The 22,793-nt window shown below is 37.1% G+C and overlaps 1 protein-coding gene across 1 annotated transcript in view; it reads right to left on the bottom strand.

Annotated features, from left to right (window-relative positions):
• The window catches only part of LOC133522819 (RNA/RNP complex-1-interacting phosphatase), a 79,567-nt gene that overhangs the window by 37,735 nt on the left and 19,039 nt on the right, over nt 1–22,793 (bottom strand). Inside the window, exons 3-4 of the mRNA XM_061858281.1 lie at nt 2,698–2,732; nt 1,843–1,930 (exon numbers count right to left, since the gene is read on the bottom strand). Coding sequence (XP_061714265.1) covers nt 1,843–1,930; nt 2,698–2,732 — 123 coding nt within the window. The remainder of the gene's footprint in view (nt 1–1,842; nt 1,931–2,697; nt 2,733–22,793) is intronic.

Raw genomic sequence — 22,793 nt, 5'->3', positions numbered from 1 at the left:
ATACTTGGAATACATTAAAATATTTTCAAATAATAATTTAAAATGTTTCAATTTCAATTAGGTTTATACTTAAGAACGTAGTTCTAGTAGATGGATGAGAAAAATTCTGGTTTTTTTTTTGTTGTTTAATTCTACGGCTAAAATGCCGTAAAGTAAAAAGTTTACCTATTGTCATATTTTACAGTTATGTACAACGTCGAAAATGATTTACACTCTACCATGTATAAGCATTTGCTTAAGCCGTAACTTAGAACAGCACTTAACCATCACCAGCAGAGGTAGTTGATTACACAAAGACAAAGGACCTGATAATAAATGCCCCAGGTCTGGTCAGTTACCACTCGCACTGCCGCGCCGTGAAAACGCCACTTTACGATAGGATTATACTGAAGGATGTATGCAAAGCAATCAGCCATACCTAAGTACGAACAAAGCGTAGTTCGTCGTGGAAACTGTGACTTTGAATCGTAAAACTGAGCATTATTTAACGGCTTCCCGGTATGCTGGCACGCACGGGGCGCCCTGCAGGCACAGATTACTTTATAGCAGTACGCCAATAAATATTTGCACTGCTAAGACATTTCTGTTTTCTTTAAAAAATACTATGCATGAGTAAACCGCCTGTCATTACTATCGAAGTGCGGTATCCGACGGACGGGGTTACCCGATAGAAATTATTATTTGACATGATGCCCACGACTAATTTCTATCATCGCACCGCCCGCCGTCGGCAGGGTGTTCATCCTCACACCCAGAACTTAAATGGTCACGCACTGTGCAGTTTCAGAGGAACTTCCTCCCGCGCACGCTCCGGTTGTGGAATGAGCTACCTGCCAAGGTTTTCCCGAGGGTCTACAGTATGAGGTTTTTCAAAAAATGAGTGCACAGATTTTTAAAGGGTCGGCAACGCGCATGTAACACCTCTGGAGTTGCAGGCGTCCATAGGCTACGGTGACTGCTTACCGTCAGGCGAGCCGTATGCTTGTTTGCCACCGTCGTGGTATTAAAACATAATATTCAGCAGCAAGTGCTCGCTGCTGGAAGTCTTACAGTAAAAATATAATGGATGTAGCATTTATTTTACCCGTTCAAGTTGAATCTATTGCAATTAAAAACACATAATTTGCAAAATCGTGAGAATGATTCTATTTTTTCTTCCTGTTTATGGCATATGCAAATAAAAATGGTCATAAATTGGAAATATCTATAGCAAAAACGCGTTTGATACTAATGAATAATATGTTTACACAGATGCTGCACTGAATCAATTGATGTGGGATTTAGATAGATTATTATTCGAGACATGATGGCATATCTGCTTAAGTTTTACGTAGTCTGTACTACAGGCTAACCTGTAACTACGAGTCGTAATTCTGGTGTAAGCATGTCGTCTCATTTGGTATATGGCTATTACTTTTCATTATGAGTAACGCACTGAAGGTAGTGTTTATGAAGACGTCATGTCTATATGGTACTTCTATTTTGTAATACATCCTTGACGCAAAATGGTACCATGAAATGTTTGATATCTGTACGATACTCTAGTCTCCCTGACTTTAGGACACTAGTCTAGTATATACATAGTCAGGTTGACACATGGATTTGCACAAAGAGTTTTCGTAGGTTAGGTTTGATACCACCGTTGAAGTTAGTAAATATTAATCCTTATTTTGGCACTTAAATGTATTCCAATAATATAATCCTAAGTCGCCTAAGTACACGGCAAGTCAAATAATTATTGTACTATATATGTAGGCAGGAATAAACTAAAAATGTTTTTAAATGTTGACTATGACGCATATTCGGTATGGGTACATAAATATTAAGATAATCGTCCGTTACCCCTGGATTATAATAGCGCGCCGTGTTGGTTAGGTCCACAACCGCTCCCAAATTTGGAAATTTATTCAGGAGCGTTTTGATGTCCCATCTGAAACAATATTCAACATTTTAAATTATATGGAAAATTATAACGCCACATAAATAAACTAAATGTTTTAATATAAACTAAATGTTTCTCGCATACTTTATTTAGGTTTTTTGGTATTCTAGCTTTTTATTGAATACATTTTAGAATCTATTTTGCTCAGCGCTAAACTCACAGAATCGACCGCACTCTTTGGATCCTTTAAAAAAAACATATGGCTCTATCGCGTCCTTGTACAGGACATCCACAACTACTTACATAAATCAGATTCTTACAATGATGAGACCGGAATAACTCCTTCGTGCGTGGAAGTGTAAATCACACCCAATTTACATCAGTATTCAATTTACTTCCCACTTAACATGACTAAAGGGTCAGGTGTCACGACCTGCTTCCCTGACGTGCTGATGGCTCCAATTTTAATACTTATAATGTCTTATAAAACATGTGTCTGCTAAATTTAAATTGATTTTAAAAATTATATAAAGCGGCAATCGATTTTATTGGCCGAATTTTATGGCAAGACTGAGCAACTTAAGAAGTTTGGACCCAAAAGCAGCAGAGCTGACTGATATGACATAAAAAGTATTGGGTTTAGTGTACAATTTATTATGCACTTAAGTGTTCCATCGCAGAACTGAGATCGCCCAAACTAAGTAATAGCGGTCTTCGCTTGCGCTACACATTTCGACTCTTTTGCTTATGGCTTATTTTACCTATGTATAGTGCTTTCACTATAATACTCGAATAACTCATATAAGAATACTTACATTTCTTTTATAGCCTTATTGTGTTCCTGGACACCCTGAAACAAGGAAGAGAAATTAACACAGTAAACACACAAGCGAGGTTAGAGTCCCCGAGTCATTAGGGCAAGGCCCGTACTCGGTACTCCGGACAATGCGTCTTTGAGAGAGCCGCATGTAGGCGACGGACGCTGATAAGGGCGCAGATCAATCACTGCCCAGCCCTACCTGACTGGTGTCAACGAACTTCAAGCGCTGATGGCTCTATGAGACCAAACTTTGAGTTTGGACATCCCTGTTACAGTTAGATAACCCATTTCAAACTAAGCCATTTGTTTCGAAAATATGCGCAGCTCCTAATACTTATCCCGGTGAAAATAATTCTAATAATCTTCGCAGCATTTTACATAATCCAACAAACTAATTCATAAAAAAGAGAATTTGGAATAAGTGGTCCCCAAAATGGACGATCATAAATTTCGAAAACCCATTTCTGTTGCACCGCGGGCCAGGAATTTTGTGTAAAATTTTCAATTTTGCCTAAAATTATCTTAAATAAAATGTCAGGCCCCATAATAATAGGTTGTTTAGAGTGGCCATAATTTATCGAAGGGTGTTGACATGATATAAAAAGATTAAGGATAAAATGAGAACGCCAGGAGGTGTGTCTAAATGGGGTTAATTTCAATTTGGTTTCGCCGGTGGCCTTTATAAATTAACAGCGAGTAATTTCAATAAATTGTTGATACTGGGAACTGCGAATAAATATTGATCATTGCTACTTGATCAAGGCTTAACATTTTATGAGAGCGATTAAAACACAATTAAACGATGACACGAGAAAGTTGCGAAACACCAACATCTTCTTCTGCCGATTCTGAGAAAGACAACTTAATTGCTAAACAAACTGTCGAGGGTACAAATGTAACGTGGTACTATAAATTAGCTGAGAAATGGAATAATTCAAAAATGTATTACTTATGCCAACCGCGAAAGAGTGACTTATAAGCAATGTATCATTTGTAGTTAAATATGGAATTATGACCGCGATAATTCGGTTAATTAAATGGTTTGTTTTGACAAATGATGAAGGGAGAGGTGAAAATTCTTTATCAAGAATAAATAACTTATTCAATTTAGTCGGGGTGTTATATTGTGAACGACAAGTCCAAAAGGATGACGTCAAACACTCGCAACCTCCGGCATCTTAGTGCCGTTTCCAATTAACGATGAGCCGGAACAAATAAAAGGCAAAACAACAAAGGAATTTATTGCAATCGCGGATTTTCACGACTGCAACTCGCCGCACGTATCACGTGATCATTATGAGCTTCCTTTTCAAAACGAAAATAACTTGGTGACACATTTTGACATTAATACGTATCTTATTGCGAGATTTAAGCACGACCGAATTACCTACTGTATCTCCCTCACATGGAATAACGAAGAAAATAAAACGACGTAAAATAACGAACAAGTCTTGTACATAATTTACCTCTATGAAGCATGCTATAAATCATTTATGGAGAAAAAAGTAGCACACAATCAACAACCCGTATATTGTTTATGAGAATAAAAAGTCGTTGACAGCTAACAATATCACAAATTGACGCTTTGTAATACCAAGCCCTCAAAACGTATTGACAATTAAATATATAGCAAGTAAAGCAATAAAATCGAAGAGATGATCCTTGATCTTAAATAGAATCCATTACGATATAAATGACAATCGTAATTCTCAATCGCAAGAGTTGAATTTGCACGCACCGGTCGATACACCTACATAATCATACTGATAGCAACAACATTACACCTAAAGGTCCATATTTTTCTTATATTTAGGGTCTGTTTCACAAAGTCTAAGTATCGGATAAAACTTAGCTCTCCTGCAAAACTTAGCACTTTATGTACCAGTTAAGCTTTATTTGAAAAAAAAAAAACGCCAAAGTTGACTTTATTCGTCAGATAAGTGGCAAGTACGTAGCTTACTTAGGACTACTTGGACATTGTGAAACAGAACCTTATTGTATTATGAAACGGTGCAATATATTTTTTATAATTACTTTTCATAAATTATAGTTTGATATACCGTTATTTGGAAAAATGTAATAAAAGGAGTACATCTAAATTACCTAAACAAAGCCATATACTTTGGTATAATGGTTATATGTTATTTACGCTTCGTCTAATTTACACTACCGTAATTGTTACATACTACAAACATGTTTGCTCTAAACTAGTGACTTGACATCATAATGATTTCTAGACGTTAATAAAAATAAAAAAATCTAGAAAAGTGGGTTAGGTTAGGTTAAAACTGTGACCCAAAAAAAATTGATGATTACATTAAATATTACGTTACATTAAAGTATAATAATTAATATAACAAAGGCAACAGCTTTTATCTTTCATTTTAATATATCAATATTTTGAAAACAGACCCACGTAATTAGTATTTTTTTTCGGATGGACGTTTAGATAGACGCGCGTAAAGCACTGATTTTATCGGTCATACTTGTAAATTTCGTAAAGTTTGGTAAAAATGATAATTTTGTATTACGCATATCCTGTACTTCCACTTTAATAAACTACATTTTTGTTATTATAAATTTGAAGTAGTGTAAATGAAAGTTACACGAAATCAATTTACTCCAAAGTTATTATAAATTTGAAGTAGTGTAAATGAAAGTTAGACGAAATCAAATTACTTCAAAGCAAGTGACAATTTCTCTGAAAATCGACTGAATTTCACCGTAATTTTGATACTTAAACAATCGACAACATTTGCTGAAACTATTCTTATGCATCATTTTGTATAATTTACCACCATAATTTTCTGATGAATTTTTAAAAACTGTCCCTTCTCGTCACATATTACCGGGGACGCACGCTTGCGACCTCGTTATTAAAAGGAAATATGAGAAAACGTGCTAATAGAAACCAATATTTGTTATTTAAATATAACGTAACAAAAGGTGTACAATTTCAACGTCTAAATCTATGAATTTTACATTTTTGCTCTAAAATCCTTACCGGGCTCTTAAATCGAAATAGAACAAAAGCAACATAATACTGATATTTCAAATGGCATTATGACAAGTGTATGATAGTTTTATTATAATTATATTAAACACTACACACCCATTATACCGCGTGTATTTTTGGTATAACCACAAACTTTAACGAGACGTAGGTTTAGTGGTATGAAATGATTCTGAATGAAAATTTTAATTTACTCTTAACCACAACAGCATAATTAATTTTGTTCTTTTTTCCGCAGAGCAATGTACCTATTTCGTATATATTTCTGTTAAGTACTGGACATACGCACGGGAGGAGACGCGCGGGCGGCGGACAGAGCGCGACTTCATCCCGGCAGGCCACGAGCGCCGCGCGGCACACACTCGGCTTCACATACTCCACCGGCAACGGACGAATACCGTATTAGTTTTTTATAATTGTTTGGCCGGGATTTATCTGTATTAAGGCGGAATAAACCAGCCTATTTTTATACAGCCCGCGTTATCATTTCTACGTCGAAGGACCAATGTTAGGGTCCTAACCCTAACATTGGTCCTTCGAACCGGATTTTCCACTGATCCCTCCGATTTTTAACTCCTCACTTTTTAATTGGCCTTTCACTTATGTCTATACCTCAGCCACAAGTGAATGATATGAACATGAATCGTCTGGAACGATATAGGCGAATCCAGGTCATACGGCAGCATTTCTGGTCCCGGTTCTCGGTCGAGTACGTCGGCGTGCTGCAGCAAAAACTGAAGTGGCAATCATCAAACAAGGAGCTGAAACTCGGATCGCTGATCTTAATAAAAAACCGGGCTCTTCCACCCCTAGTGTGGTCTTTAGGGCGCGTAGCTCAACTATACCCAGGCAACGACGGAGTCAGTAGGGTTGCGGAAATAAAGACGAGGAGAGGAACCATTCGGAGGGCCTTTAATAACATCTGTCCCCTTCCAGATTTTTGAAGTCTTCCTCCACATACTTCAACCCGGGCAGCATGTTAAGTACTGGACATACGCACGGGAGGAGACGCGCGGGCGGCGGACAGAGCGCGACGTCATCGCGGCAGGCCGCGAGCGCCGCGCGGCACACACTCGGCTTCACATACTCCACCGGCAAACGGACGAATACCGTATTAGTTTTTTATAATTGTTTGGCCGGGATTTATCTGTAATTAAGGCGGAATAAACCAGCCTATTTTATACAGTCCACGTTATCATTTCTACGTCCAGTAGGACCCTAATATTTCTGTATAAATATAAAAATAAAATACGAGTAATAATACCTACATGCTCTATGCCATGAATGTCTCTATTTATTGTCGGTTATATTTAAGGAAATTATAACAGTAATAAATTATCCATGTAAGCGAAAGTTTTCTAAGTAAGATCATTTCAGCTCCCTCTGGAGCATCGCCAACTACTTCTAATCCATCACCAGTTACCACAACAAAGAAAAAAGAATCTGTAAGTTCATAAAACTTATACGTAAGTAATGTAAGTATAGAAAAATATTACGTATACAGTATAGTGAAGGACTGTACAGTAGAAATCTCTTTGCGTTGCCTACTCACACGAGTAGGGTACCTAGATTACCTGCCTGATACTATGCAGAGAGATATATATCTTGTGCCGGACGAAAAAATCACGTTAAGTATGCAGATGTTTTTTTTTTCCTTAAATATTATTTTATGCGGACTACTGTTTAAGCTGTTTTTGCTGTCGCTACACATTCATGTTTCGTGTCGACCGATACAGTAGGTGAAATAAATAATGGTGCGCTGGTATGATTTGGACGCACCTTATGGATCTCACGTATTGAATGCTCGTATTCTAATTGCAACAGAAACTGAAATTTTCATAGTTTAAACTCGGTGAAAAAGCAATTTATCATTAATTATTTTATACCCAAACACAGTATCACACACGCTAAATATATTTTCATTCATGGTACGATCGGCATGTGACACTGATAATTAGTATATATATCCCCAGTCATAAACCTTAATGCGACTGGAAAAATGTGTTTAATAAAATAATCAACGCGGCAGTTGAATAAATCGCCGATTGCCCGCTGACAAACCCATACGATGCGACAACACATTACTTACGGGACTGTGTCGTGCCGGCGATAAATGTAACTTTGTCATTTTTACGACATGCCACTTATAATACATATTTGCAAACATGGTATGAAGAAGGGTACCACATGTAGAGATGTCCCTGTATTGAATTATTATAAAACACATGTATAATTTTGAATAGGTATATTCGCATTCTTTCTAATATTGCAAAAATTAGAAGCCTGCGAGTAACAAAATATACATAGTAAACAGTAAAAATGCATGTAATGTGAGAATTTAAATGCAGAGCGAAAAAATTAAATGACAAAGTCCGCAGACCTCCCATCAAATAAATAACCAGTGGCAAGCCCTGGCTTATCGCCCCATCGCGTGTCGACAAAACGAACAAACACCTAGCGCACCTCGATCATATTTGACAAATGCGGGGATCAAATAATCGCCAATGCTTTCAACCTCATGTTGTGTAAGCTGAGCGATTTCAACCTGACAGAGAAAAAGGATATTCACGCTAATTTAGAAGAGAAATATGACTAACAAGTTAACATTTTTTTTACAAAATTTCACTTTAATTGTAAGCATTGCAGTAGTACTGTTTAAAGGCACAATATTGTCGCAGTACTCGCAGTATTTCTATGTAATTATATACTACTTTATTTTGGCGATTCTAAGGAAATACTCATTCGCTACATTTTTTACAAAGTCCCTTGTGCCACATTCACTCTACATGATCAGACAAACTAGACGGTGTCATAAATTGCATTGCCACCAAAATCTTGGCGCAGTCGAGGAGGAAATAGTTTAATTAAATTACAAGATTTAACCTAAATATGGCCAGGTTATAATAATAGCAACGCTAAAGTAATAGTAATAGTATATTGATTGTATGGCATAACTGTAGTATACCTACCGATCTAGTTAAGTAGTGTACAAGTTATAAGTATGTAGGTTATAAATGGGTAGAACATAACATGGTAAAGAGCGCTTTATCCGCCAACAAACTGTCTTCAGTTTGGCGGAATATAATTATGTAAAGACCATTTAAGTTTTTTTTGTGATAAATAAATTTAAAAAAAAAACGTATAATTAAAAAAAAACATATGCATTATGTACCTTATGCGCGCGACTTCGTCTGCGTATAATGTAGATTTCTGCGACCAAATCTAATATATGTCCTTCCCCAGTGCTCAAACTTACTCCATACCAAATTTAATCTACATCTAATCGATAAAGCGGTTTAAACCTAAGAGTCAACAGACAAAGACACACAAACAGACACAATTACTTTAGGAGTAAGCACAGGTGATTAATTTTATTGTGCTAGTCATAGCCCAATTTTTATGATTACTTAATAACAACCGGAAGGAACATTGCAAAATTGAAATGTAAGAGTGAGTCAACATTATGCTCGAGTATTAGATTTCAAATTGACCGGTGTCGAGAAGACAAATATAGTCGCGATCAAACAGAATTTACGAGGTTACAAGAAAGAGCTTGTAGACGCTTATCGAGATCCAAACACCGAATAACTTTGGTGACTTTCGCCACATGCTCTCCAATAGTAAAACTAGGAGAAACAAGAATAAACCGACATTTGAGGCTCATTATTTAAACCTAAATAAGAACAGCTCTAAATAACGAAACAACTTGTTTGACTCACCTTTGTAAATATTCAAAGATTTAAAACATCCATTAACATGCCTGTACCATTTTAATTATTATTCAGATTCATTGTACATTGTTAAGTGACAAAATTTTAAGGCGCCGCGGTCTATAAATGATTTATAGAGTAACTGTTCTGACTTGTCAAAAATGCATGATCATCATCTATTTGATGATTTCAAAGTCTATTTTATTTGTTGTGATGTACGATTGAGTTTCCATTGTTTCATGGTCGATATGCAGCCGGGTCGGCGTTGCTCGTGTCGTCATGTTGTTTTTCGACAATCATCTGATCCGTTACGCCATTTATTCGAATGGTAATGATGGCATAATTGACAGAGGGCAACTATTGTTCGTATTGTGTTCTATTGATATTAGCTTTGTCGCCTTGTAATGGTAGAGTTAGAGGCGTTGTTTTTGAGGTCGTTACTGAATCTGTCTCTTTTGATAGGAATGCGACTGCTGCAGTAGACTGTAAAGGGGAGGAGCTGTTTTTAGAAGTATGACAACTTGTTTGTTTTTATACTTGTTTATCTTGTTCTTCTTATTTAAATGTATAATCACCAGAATTTAAATACTCGCTGTTTTTCTTCTTCTTTTTAACGCAACCTAAAATTTTAACAGGTAAATTATATTTTGTGATAACGGTTGCCAAAACGTCTTCATGATTGCTAATATAGGTTGGGATCAGAATGGACATATCTCAGAAAAGAGCGAGCACTTTATACAACAACAATATAAAAGAGTATCTTATATAACAGAACACGTAAATGTCAAAATCGATCCCAACTAAGACATAAAATGTAAGGGCCCACAATTGCCAGGCCACTAAAAGTCGCTCATTGTCACTATAATTGATATGTGGCCAGTTTTTCTTGTATGCGGGCATTGTCAACAATCTAAGCTAATGTAATGTTTTACTAATTTGTAGAGGAATGTTTTACTCACTCATACGGGCGCCAATATTGTACTATTTTAATTTGTCAAAAAAAATGTTCTTTTTTAAAGTGGCGTGAAAAGGCGGGATAGGACAACTATGGTTTCATAACATGAAGTGTTATATAAACATGGAAAAAAACCTTGTTAAAATCGGATCCCGTTTTCGATTGTGGCGATTAATCGAATGAAAAGCCGTGGTATCGAATGTCAGAAGCTTTTTATCGCGCCTAATTGTGGCCGGTGCGCCGAAATTGTGCCCCAACGAGTTGGGTGGCGTGGCGCGCCGGTGCGATCACTGATACCTAGAGGGCAGGTTTTAACAAACACTTTCTCATAACTAATAGGTACACGGTGACTATCACACCAAACAATTGAAAACTATGATATATCAATGACATTTCGAATATCGATCATCCAAGATAGTATGGAAGGTAGAGGCAAGGAACAAAATCTCGATATATCAAAAAGTGTCCGACAAAAAACCATAAATAGGTAGCGCTACAATACCTAGAATACTTGAGAAATAAATATAGCTGACAGCTGGACACTTGCAACAATTCTGCCTAAGGAGTTCCTGTTTCTTACCTCTACCTTCCATACAAGATAGTACTTGTTTGCGTTTAGCAGCAAATGTATAAACGCATACTAAACACTAACAAATGTACACGCTCGTAGGGGCCTTATCAGATAAAAATAAATCATTGATTATCCCCGAAATGGTGTTAATTATAATACCGGTTTATTTAAGAAAGTTATTTAAGCTCAGTATTGCACCCTTGAAATTAACGAAGTTAAAAAGAGTCTATTAAGAATTAAGTATTAGCTAGGAGCATAATAATGGAGCTATCGTTTTTGAGGGCCTAATGTACATAGTGCGTAAATTAGCTAATCGCAACTTACGACATTTGCGGACGTTGGGCTCAATACATATATCCCGCCGTCCGTTGTCAAAGTCATTTAAAATTTCCTATGTACTTTAAGAGCCCGGTAACGATTTTAGAGCAAAAATGTAAAATTGATAGTTTTAGTCGTTGAAATTGTACACCTTTTGTTACGTTATATCTAAATAACAAGTATTGGTTTCTTTCTACGTTTTTTCATCTTGCCTTTTAATAATGAGGTCGCAAGCGTGCGTCCTCGATAATATGTGACGAGAAGGGACAGTTTTTAAAAATTCATCAAAAATTTAAGGTAGTAAATTATACAAAAAGATGTATAAGAACAGTTTCAGCAAATGTTGTCGATTGTTTAAGTATCAAAATTACGGTGAAATTCAGTCGATTTTCAGAGAAATTGTCACTTGCTTTGAAGTAATTTGATTTCGTCTAACTTTCATTTACACTACTTCAAATTTATAATAACTTTGGAGTAAATTGATTTCGTCTAACTTTCATTTACACTACTTCAAATTTATAATAACTTTGGAGTAAATTGATTTCGTCTAACTTTCATTTACACTACTTCAAATTTATAATAACAAAAATGTAGTTTATTAAAGTGGAAGTACAGGATATGCGTAATACAAAATTACCATTTTTACCAAACTTTACGAAATTTACAAATAAGATCGACAAAATCACTGCTTTACGCGCGTTTACCTAAACGTCCATCAGAAAAATACTAAATAAGTGAGTCGGTTTTCAAAAATTTGATCTATTAAAATGAAAGATAACAAGACGTGCTAATAAAAACCAGTACTTGTTATTTCTAATAGTTAACAAAAGGTGTACAATTTCATGCGCTAAATCTATCAATTTGACATTTTTGCGACTATAATCGATAACGGCCTCTTAAACAAATAAAAACAATAACGGCAACCTTTTTTTTTCATAGTTGCTAAGAAAATGTTACACCATAAAGAAATTTCAATCACATATTCAAAATTCAAAACCTACTTTGAGACCTCAAATATTTTAAAGACGCGAAATCTACTGTTTCTTTTAAATATTTAAGTTTATTTTACTCGTTCAAAAATCATGTGTTAAATTAAATTTAAAGTGACACTTATATGAGCTTATCTTGTAAGCCAGACGCATAAAGTCACAACGGTGAATCCCGATCATTTATATGGATTTTGTGAATACAATCACCACAAAAATTGGCTCAAAGCCGTTACGATACCTCAAGATAACTTGGTTAATGGACACTACATGATCGTTTGTCGAGTACGTGTTAAAAACGAAATTTAGACTGTTTTTTTTTAACGGAATAATTTTATAAGAAAAACACGAATGCTGGCCGCCTAAATATTACACCTACAACACTACACTATATTCATTTATCATCCACACCTTTATACAACAAGACTAAAATAAAAGAATGCGATGCTGGAGTGTATAATTTATCAGTAAGTCACACGGAACACCATAATTTGCGAGTTCAATCATTGTCCAATAGCCTTCGTGAAATTTATAAACGCTCGGATCTTTTATGGTTAATAATCGCCCAAATTATTGCACTTGACAACTGGACGTGTTGAACGGAATGTGAAAACACCACCCTTCAACACTGACATCCTTTGTGGCGCGGCAAGTATGGACAGAAGAGCTAAATTCTGGAAGAGCCGCTTAAAAACACTCGTGATAGAATTTTAAGATGGTTTAAGTAGACACTAGCGTAACATTTATTAAAGACTGAAACTGTCGTACTTATAATAATAAAAACATCTAGGCAACCAAATTATATTCAAACAGCAAGCAGTTGCCACAAAAAAAAAAAATCAACAATTTACCGTATTTGTACCTATCTTTTTTCTAATTCAGCGGTTTTAAGCTGTTTGATTAAAGCGTTACTTTGAGGGTTTCTGAATCACCTTATATCTGCGTGAAGAGGAGTCAAAACAGCGATCAAGAAAGCTGATTACACGGTGCTCCCACGATCTCGTGCCCTGCCGTCTCGTGAAGTACGAAACCTGGCGCGTACGTGTCAAAAGATGTAATTATGAAGAAATCCAATCAGCAGGCCAGCCGAGCCGCGACATTGATTGAGCGATAAATTTCCCAGAGATAAATCGCCGGAACGCGACAAACGACAAAACAACCCTTCACAAAAACGCACAATAGATAACGATCAAAGGTCAGGTCAGTAATCAGAATCAATCTCAATCATGATCTTCTAATAAACATAAATAACAATACAAGTATGGATTATAAAGAAATTAATACGACCAATGAGAGATCAAGAATGATGGCGCCGCGGCGCCAATGTATTTCAGGTCACAGATTCTGAATCAGAATTTCAATCGTTTCGAACACAACTGACCCTTATATGGCGACACTGTTTTAAAACATGTTAATTTGTGCATTGTAAACAAGCCAGTGGAATTTTTATTCGTTTTTGTTAGTATAAAAAATACTTTTTCCTTGATAATAAAGTGCACGATACGAATTTTTAAAAGTAGATATTAATTTTATTTATCTAAAGCGAAAGAAACTAATACTCTTAACGAGTTTATTTGTTCCTACACAAAAGTGCAAGTGCACTATTCATGAAAATGTCCTTACCGAGTTAGGAGTTACCTTAAATAGGTACTTACCTATTTTCATTGCTCTTGAGTGCCATTAATAACAATTTGTATATGGTACAAAGAAAATATGTCATAAGATAGAAGTCATTCAACATAGAAGATATATCCTGACATAATAAACATGGAAACCAGCTCTGATAAACTATACACAATGACATAATGGACAAAAATACTACGCAAAGAGGTTTAATGTCACTTGAGAATACGCGAATGTCCATATGAATTGCTCAGACAGATAGATCTGACCACGACTCGTGAAATATGACGGCCTTTCTGCAAGCCAGACGTTTCAACTTAAATATATCGCTTTAGCTTGAGACGATATCATGGAGTCTGGAATTTTTAAGAGTCAACTATTCCCTTGTTAGGTAAAATGTGAGCTTTTACCCAAACTGGCTAAGGCCGAACACAATACGAATAGCTAATTTGAGCCATCTAATCCAGCGAAGGATAAAAGGTAGATGGCAAAACAAGATAGAAAGAAACACGTTAGAAGTAAATATTAAAAAAAACTAATGGTAATTCCCATTTGAATCATTCGTACACGGCACGCACCTCAACAACTCACATAATTTCACACTAGGTCGTAGTTAATATTGGCCCGCGGCGGGTCTAGCACTAAACAGTCTGACTAATTAGACGCACTATGCAACAAAGGGACTACCACCCTCCACATGTCCTAAATTTTCTTTAAAATGTACCTTAAGGGTTTTGGAATAAGGAATGCATTGGGTATAATGAAGGTGGTAGATGCGCAGTGAGACGTGCGATGGCGGCGTACGATAGGCCGCCCACGCGTAGGCGCCGCGAAATTCGTGAGAAGAGGTGCTCCGGCGCCGCTCTCGACACACTAGGAAGCCGACAAATGTGCTTATGCAGACAACCTTCAACTAAATACGCAGAGGAAATTTTATTTGGGTAACTAATGAAATAGGAGCTATAGGAATATAGGACCAAAAATCCACCTCCCATTTCACAGGAATTATATTTATGAAATGATTACCCATCGGAATAAAAATTTATAATCGTTATTTAGGCTACCTGTGTGCCAAATTTGTCCTAATCTGTTCAGGCCTTTTTGCATGTCGAATAGAAATCAATGCAAACTTCGTTTTGTAACGAAAATGAAAAGAATTAAATTAGATTAGCATGGTATTTGGTGATGCCATATACCACTAAAAATCATATTTAAAACAAATTCTCTACAGCAGCTCGTGCCGTGTCTGAATCAGAGGCCTACGATCCTGAATCAAGCGACATGGTCAACCTCGCGTTCTTGGAAACGCAGAATTAACAATATTTCACTTTGTCATAGTGCCCGCCCGGCGCCCGCTCAGGCTCATACATTGTCATTTACCACTGCATGCACGACAACTGCGACGCGTTAACAATACTTAAATACCCACATAACCGGGCCATCAGATTCAACCATAAAAAATATTAACTGAAAGCACAATACCAAGAATTCGCAATCGAAAATCGCAAGCTATAAAGAACAATAGCGGCACCATAATTCGCCTCAGACGCACCATATAAGAAAAGCCATACTATAAACTAATCGCCATATAGAGAAACGAGACTTTAATCAAAATGTATTCAAATTTTTATTGCGAATAGAAAAGGTCAATCCAGCGCCGAATAAACACTCGAGCTTAAGCGCTCAGAACCAGCGTAAAAAATGAATAGAGTAATTAACTCTACAACTTTCAAGTGCAGTCGCGAAATACCGTGAAAACCATTCACAGAGCGTTAATGCTATACGTAATAAAATAAACAAGTAGCAAGTATCTCGTTGTAAATTTTACAGGCATATATAAAATTAACCAACACATTCGTTTCACTAACAGGAATATCTTCGGTTGCATCTCGCGCATTAAATTAATGAAACTCTCGCTATCCATGTAGTTGCAGTTTCGTCTAACTAGTTGTGAGACGTAAAGCCTACAAGGTGAGTAGTTAACGCGCCGGTTGGGACAGAGCGGTGGACGCGAGCGGCTGTCGACGGCACATCAGCGGTGGGGCGGGCCGGCACACCTCTCTATTACTGCTCAGGGATGTTATTTCAATCCCTTGCTAAGCTAAGCTCGGACGAGTGGAAGGCTTAGTGCGCCCTCCTACTACGCATAGTTCACGATCACGTTCCACTAGTTCCTCCGACAGCTCTACATGCACGAACTCGCGCTACCAATCGGAATACACGCCCTGCCCCCTGTACAGGTGCCAGCACACCGACAGGATCCAGACACTTCATTAAACTTGTTTCGCTAGCAAATTGTCTCAGGAAATTCAACCTGAAGACTGATCGAGGGAGCTTAATTAATACGATACAAGCACAAAAGGATGCCTAAGTACAAACAATTAGTAGAAGCTATGAGAAAAACTTAACTATGAATAAATTATCGGACATTCTGAACACATGTCTGGAGGCATACAACTGATAATAAAGAAATTAAGATCAATACGAGATAAACGGTGAATTATTGACGATAAACAACTAAACAACATGCTTGGTACGCGTGTAAATTGAATTAAAAGATAAGTGCCGAAGCGAAGGCTTTCGCGGGAACGATTAATAAGGCTATTTGACCCCTGTATCCAGAGCGGTCAGTACCCGAGCAAGTCGTAAAGATTGCGTTCACGCACCAAGGTGTTAACTGTAAAGACCTAATAAAAAACGACGACCTTGTTGATCCGAAACTATTTCATACATCACTAAAACTATTCAGAACGAATACAACACGCATATTAAACATTAAATTTCTAACATGTATCGGAGAGCCGAGAGCAATACTTCATTAAACCTTATTTAAATTATTAAGCAATAACAATTTCCTCGCGACATAACTTACGTTGGTATCTATGACAAATGTGGTGGCCGTCGAAACGACTATGATCGTTTCCTAATTTACTAAATACACGCTTGAATAGAGCAATAAAATGAAAAAGCTGTAAATTATAACATGGTGGCATAATTAAGTATTTTTTAATTAATTAATTGCGTGACGATAATGTTCAATCAACGTGAAGGTTAAAAATTAGCCGACAAAATCATTATGAATATGCATTAAAGGTTCCTCATTTCGGAATGTTATTTGGACAGAAAATAATTCTAAATACGCTAGAATATGTTTTACGATGTGGCGGCAATAAAAAAATGTGTAGTCTATAAATTATAAACACAATAAAATATTGTAAGAACAAACTGATTTGAGCAATCTGCAAAACAATATAACCTTGTTTGGGTCGTAAAATCAGATTACCACGAAGCATCTGCATCAAAATTACACGCCGTAAAAAAGATTTGTGTGGACAGAAAAAATAAATACTTACCCCTAGATCAAATCCACGATGAAGTATAACTTAACTATACAGGCTGTCTCTGGCTTTGGTTAAAATATAAATTCTGTCTTTATTTCCCCAAATTGCTACAATACTGTATAAATGTGATTGTTATTCGTACATACTATATAAATAATTATTTATTAGGTATGTGGTCAATAATCCAATAATGCAATTGCCACCCCATGACACATTAAAATTGCTGCGAAGGCCCCATTTAACTAATTCGAGATTGAGAAGTTTGATTCTTGCGTTTATAGACTAAGAAACTACCTGCCCCTTTCATAGGCGGGATATAAAATCATAATAGATTAAATTCTTACTACATCTAAATTCCTATCCAATTTGAGGCAGGCAATATCCAACTGGGGTTGGAAGGTGACGGGAACAAAACTACTTGAAGCCAAATACGAGTATCAGAGACAGTCAATGATAAATAGTAATAGTAGATAATAGTTCTTACCTAAAAGCTGCCGCATAGATGAAATAATAAATCTACTTGCGGATAACGATATCACGCAATATATATCATAGTGCCCCTAAATAAGATCGTAAATAAAAAGAAAATACTGACGAAACATCTTAATTTGCATCGCCCGGCGGCAGCGACTAACGATTCAACGAAACAACTAAACGGACCAATCAATTTGCGTGTCACCAATATCATTTAAAAAGCGTTTTAAAAATTGAATATTAATTTTCAATCAGGAAATGAACTGAACTGGATTACAAAGTCCAAGATTTTTCTTTGTCAAATCGAATAGGAAGGTAATAGTTGTGTTTAATCGGTCGTGTATTAGGAACTTTACCGTTTGAATTATTAATGGACGGATACTTTATTAACATCGGAATGTAATAAAATAATTACCGCTTGTTGCCAGTTAATCATCGATGATGTCTTATTTAGAGGGAGCTAATGAGGAGCGTAGATCACATTCGGTAATGGTGACATGGGGGGATTTATCAAACACCTCCGATCCATAACTTGTGGCCACTGCTTATAGCATCGGTGTTGGCATAATGACTGGGCAAATGGAGTTAAATATTAATATTATCCACTTATAATTCAACTAGTCAAAAGGCGAAGGTTACTATTTATTTCTTACCAGTTAGTTAAATATGTACAATGGATGTAACACGCTCTGCAACTGTCTGTGTTTAATATATTAGATTAAACACAGACAGTTGCAGAGCGTGTTTGTCATCAATAATATTGTATTTTACTCAAAAACTGTTTATAGCGCTTTATTTTCCAGAATCTGATTCAGACACAAAAAAATATGCACGTGGAATTTTCCCCGCGACTTCGCGACGACTCATGAATAAAGTCGGTCCTCGAATTTAGGTCTTTTGTCTCTAACGCTTAACAAGTACAAGCGAGTGTTCCTCTCAGAGTATCCAGTGAAATTGTGACGTCGATCCGTAAAAAAAATGCGTTTTCGGAGATCAGATTTGCCTGACACGACTGTTCGCCTGCGCTCCGTAATATAACCCTGCAGAGCAGTAATTAATACGAAGTTATTCATGTTGGTCGCCCGTGATGCAACGGAGAAAGAAAGCTGCAAACTGTTCAGGCAACAATATCAACATGTGGAAGTGCCGTCTGTAAGTATTCCTACAAATGATACATTGTTTTATTTCATGAATAACTATGGCGGGAAACGATTACAATATTACACCGGTTACAAGACCTTGCCATCAATTGTTGCGATCTGTGGAGACTGTGGAGAACCCGAAATGTCTGTGTCAGTATCATGGACATGGGCATGTATAATGAAACAAACAAAATTCTATGGAGGTAACCTTTAGCCAATAAGTACTGTACTTAAATGGGACGCATGTATGCACAAACGTTCCAACACACAAGCATCCTGTAAATTATTAAACTTAAGGTCAAAAACAATAGTCATTCATTTCAATTACATTTTAGTGTGGAACGATTGTGCATAACTACGTCCTTTTAACAACTAAACTCACTGATATCGTTATCCCAAATTAGTGTGCCATAAGATAGCAGCTCCCAGCAGTTTATAAACCTTATGCCAGTGTATGAGAAAATTAAATTTATGTACACAAGCAATTCACGACGTAACGAAAATTAACTCGCTCACTAAAGTTGTAATACGTTCAAAATAATCGTTCGCGTAACACTTTAAAATAGTAATTTAATGAAAGATGTCCATACGATGCTGTCTGATAAAACGGTGCACATTGTATGTTAAATGGTGCGCCATTAACGGCAACGTTTAATAAACACATTACGGCGTTAGGCGCGCGCGCAGCCGTGATTAAGAGGCGAGAACGTGGGAAACGAACAGCCAACAAAGCTAATTCCTAATTAAGTAATGTATGCGACTCAGACGCGCAATTGTGTTTGCTATTCAGATTTGCAATTCACAAAAATAAGCAGCTGTTTAAAGAATGCTTCAGATTTGTCAACCCTTTTTAGGGTTCCGTAGTCAACTAGGAACCCTTATAGTTTCGCCATGTCCGTCTGTCTGTCTGTCTGTCTGTCCGAAGCATTGCTCAGTGGTCGTTAGTGCTAGCAAGCTGAAATTTGGCATGGATATATACAATAAAGCCGACAAAGTCGTACAATAAAATCTAAAAAATATTTTTTTTAGGGTACCTTTACGTAAAGTGGGGGTGAATTTTTTTTTTTGCTTCAGTATTACAGTGTGCGGTATCGTTGGAAAGGTCTTTCAAAACTAATAGGGGTCTTCAACAAACATTTTTTTTATAAAATGAATATGTTCGGAGATAATCGCTCCGAAAGTAAAAAAAAATGTGTCTCCCCCCTCTAACTTTTGAACCATAGGTCCCAAAAATATGAAAAAAATCGTGGAAGTAGAGCTTAAGAAAGACATTATATGAAAACTATAGCGGACATGATCTGTTGATCTGTTTTTGAGTTATTACAAAAAGTTTACCCTTCATAGTAAAAAGACGTACATCCACAGTTCATCCCTTGGTTAACAATCTACTATACTTTAAGCTCCATTTTAGCTTATTGTGACGGAAAAGTAACTACGGAACCCTACTCTGGGCATGGCCCGACATGCTCTTGGCCGGTTTATTATACGTATATTAGAAAATCTTCAGGACGTTGTGACAAAGAAGTATAGTATAAGAAATGAACAAATGAATGAATGCACATTAGTATTAACTTGCTTTGCTCCTAAAATTGGGAAAACTATGATGATATTAGTGGGATTTTAGTGGGGACACTGTGGTAGGTGCGATGTACCACGTATAAAGTACAAAAAAATAAACCTTTGCTTTCTTTAGCGCAGAAAATAATGCACTATATGTGAACTGGTATAGGAACCAGAAGCCGAACAATTAAACTACAACTATCATTTCAAGTACACAATATCAATGAAAACAAATTCCAATGACAGCTTCCAGGCGCCGGTATAAAATATCAAATAGTACGTCGAAAACGCAGTAAAACTAGACAAGCTTTGATCGCCGTCGCCGCACAATAGATATGTGCGTTTATGGAAATATCAATAATAGTAGGAAGCATAGTTTAGTGCGCTATTAGGGCACGGCGCGCTCGCAGACAAATTCAATTGACAGGAGGCACGTTCAGATATTATAATAATTAGGATACCAATATCATACTGATCTCAACGCGTCCCGCTCACACTCATGTACTTATTGGTAAAAAGTGTATGTGCACCGGGAATGGGTTGACAGTGGTACCATATTTGAATTTTAAATCTGAATGCGCCTCCAGGAGGCTGCGCGCCACGCAGCCGCAGGGCGTCTATCGTTTACATCCACCGCCTAGCTATTTACGCTGCTATTCGAAATAGAATTGAGTGGTGAGATTGCATAGGAACTTTCAAAGGGTGTGATCGAGACTTTATGATCCGATTTTATTGTTGTCATCGGCAGCGCAATTTTACAAGCCGCATCTTTAAATGTCTTAAGTCTAAATTGTTTCACACGCGTTGTTGTCTAACGGTCCGTTTCATAATAGAAACTATTTTGATCCCCTTAACGTCATGCGATTAGAGTTGCATAATGTTTAGGTTGTCTGTAACTATTGTCGCATAGCTGAGGCTCGGGTTCAATTGGGCCAATACGTTTACGAGATGCGTCCTAGTGGCGTTATCACAAAATATGATAGATGGTCGGCCGGTGCGCCACGCTCTCCCACGCGCGCCAGTGATTAATTATAATTCGAATTTTATTCAAAGTGAACAGCGGACAAACTACGATACCAATCAATAAACGGTTCCTTACCGACGACGGTACCGACATGATACCACAATTTAATGCTCGCGATAGCGCCTATGAAGACGTCAAAGCTCCAGTGAATTACTTAGCCAGATACTACGGCCAGACAATAGTAGCGACATTTTCACTGTGATAGGAATCCCTTGTAATACAATGTAAATCAGACGGCGGACTATCTATCACAAACGCACCGTTGCACTCATGTGGAGGCTTTTAGACTTTTAGATTAGCTCTCGTACCCAAATTTTAAGTTCATAACATTTTAAAGAACGTAACGGTATGTTAAGCTTGAATTGATAACTTATATTAAAATCCCCGTAAGTATCTCTTATCCGTGTAATCCATTCTATTTACTGATTATAATAAAACAGCATATCGTGCATAAAAATAGATATTTACATATTCTAATGCTATAATGTGTTCATGAGAACTGTCATGCTAACTCTTAACATTCCAAATTACGCAACAGGCTTATTATTCAATAAGCACATACATTTGTATACAGAATACCCTAAGCCGTGTGTTTTGATCATTAGCCCCCGATATTAGACCCGGCAAGTACCGGCTCATGCTGCGTGAGAAATAGATGACCATTTGACAATATCTTCGGTACAAATTTATTTCATATTACAGGCCAATATTCCATGTCCATAATACTAGGACTTGATTATCTTCCAGCAGCGTTACGACTTATGAATGAACAGGTTCTGTTCAGTACTGTAATGATCGGTGAGGCATCGTAACTGCATCTTATAACACAAGTTATCGGGTACCTAATAAAGGAATGCTCAGCTCGTTTACGCATGCGTCTAAAGAGGCGTGAAGCGATACGTTTGATGCACAATGTGGTGATGCGTTAGATGAAAAGGCAACAATACCATTAACGGCGGCACACGATTCGTCGGCGTGTGACAGTAATCACGTCCTTATAACCACATAAATCATAGACGGACTCACAAGCGCCACAAAGATAGAAGGCGACATCCCTCGCGAGGTAATAAATAACGAGCCAGTTCTCGCTTTCAAAGAGAGGCCGGGGAGCAATAAGTCGCGGACGGGTCAGAGGTGAAGTGAATAAAAAACGGCCGACAATTAAATAGCGTTCTTGAAGGTTAATGAGCACAATAAATATGTTGTCGGCACCGCAGCTGCGGACAAACAAATGCACACGGCCGTCAGATCACACGTGAGGAGGGTCTGTCCTGTGCTGTGAGAAGAGGGCTGACAGGCCAGTTCATTGTCGAGTCGAGGCGCTTCCTCGGAACGTGACACATCTACCATAGAAAAGAATCGAGGTTAAATAAA

The sequence above is a fragment of the Cydia pomonella genome, chromosome 11 (assembly GCF_033807575.1).
Source record: "Cydia pomonella isolate Wapato2018A chromosome 11, ilCydPomo1, whole genome shotgun sequence".
Taxonomy (NCBI): domain Eukaryota; kingdom Metazoa; phylum Arthropoda; class Insecta; order Lepidoptera; family Tortricidae; genus Cydia; species Cydia pomonella.
Note: the sequence above shows the minus strand (reverse complement) of the source record. Positions and strands in the feature narration are given on the sequence as shown.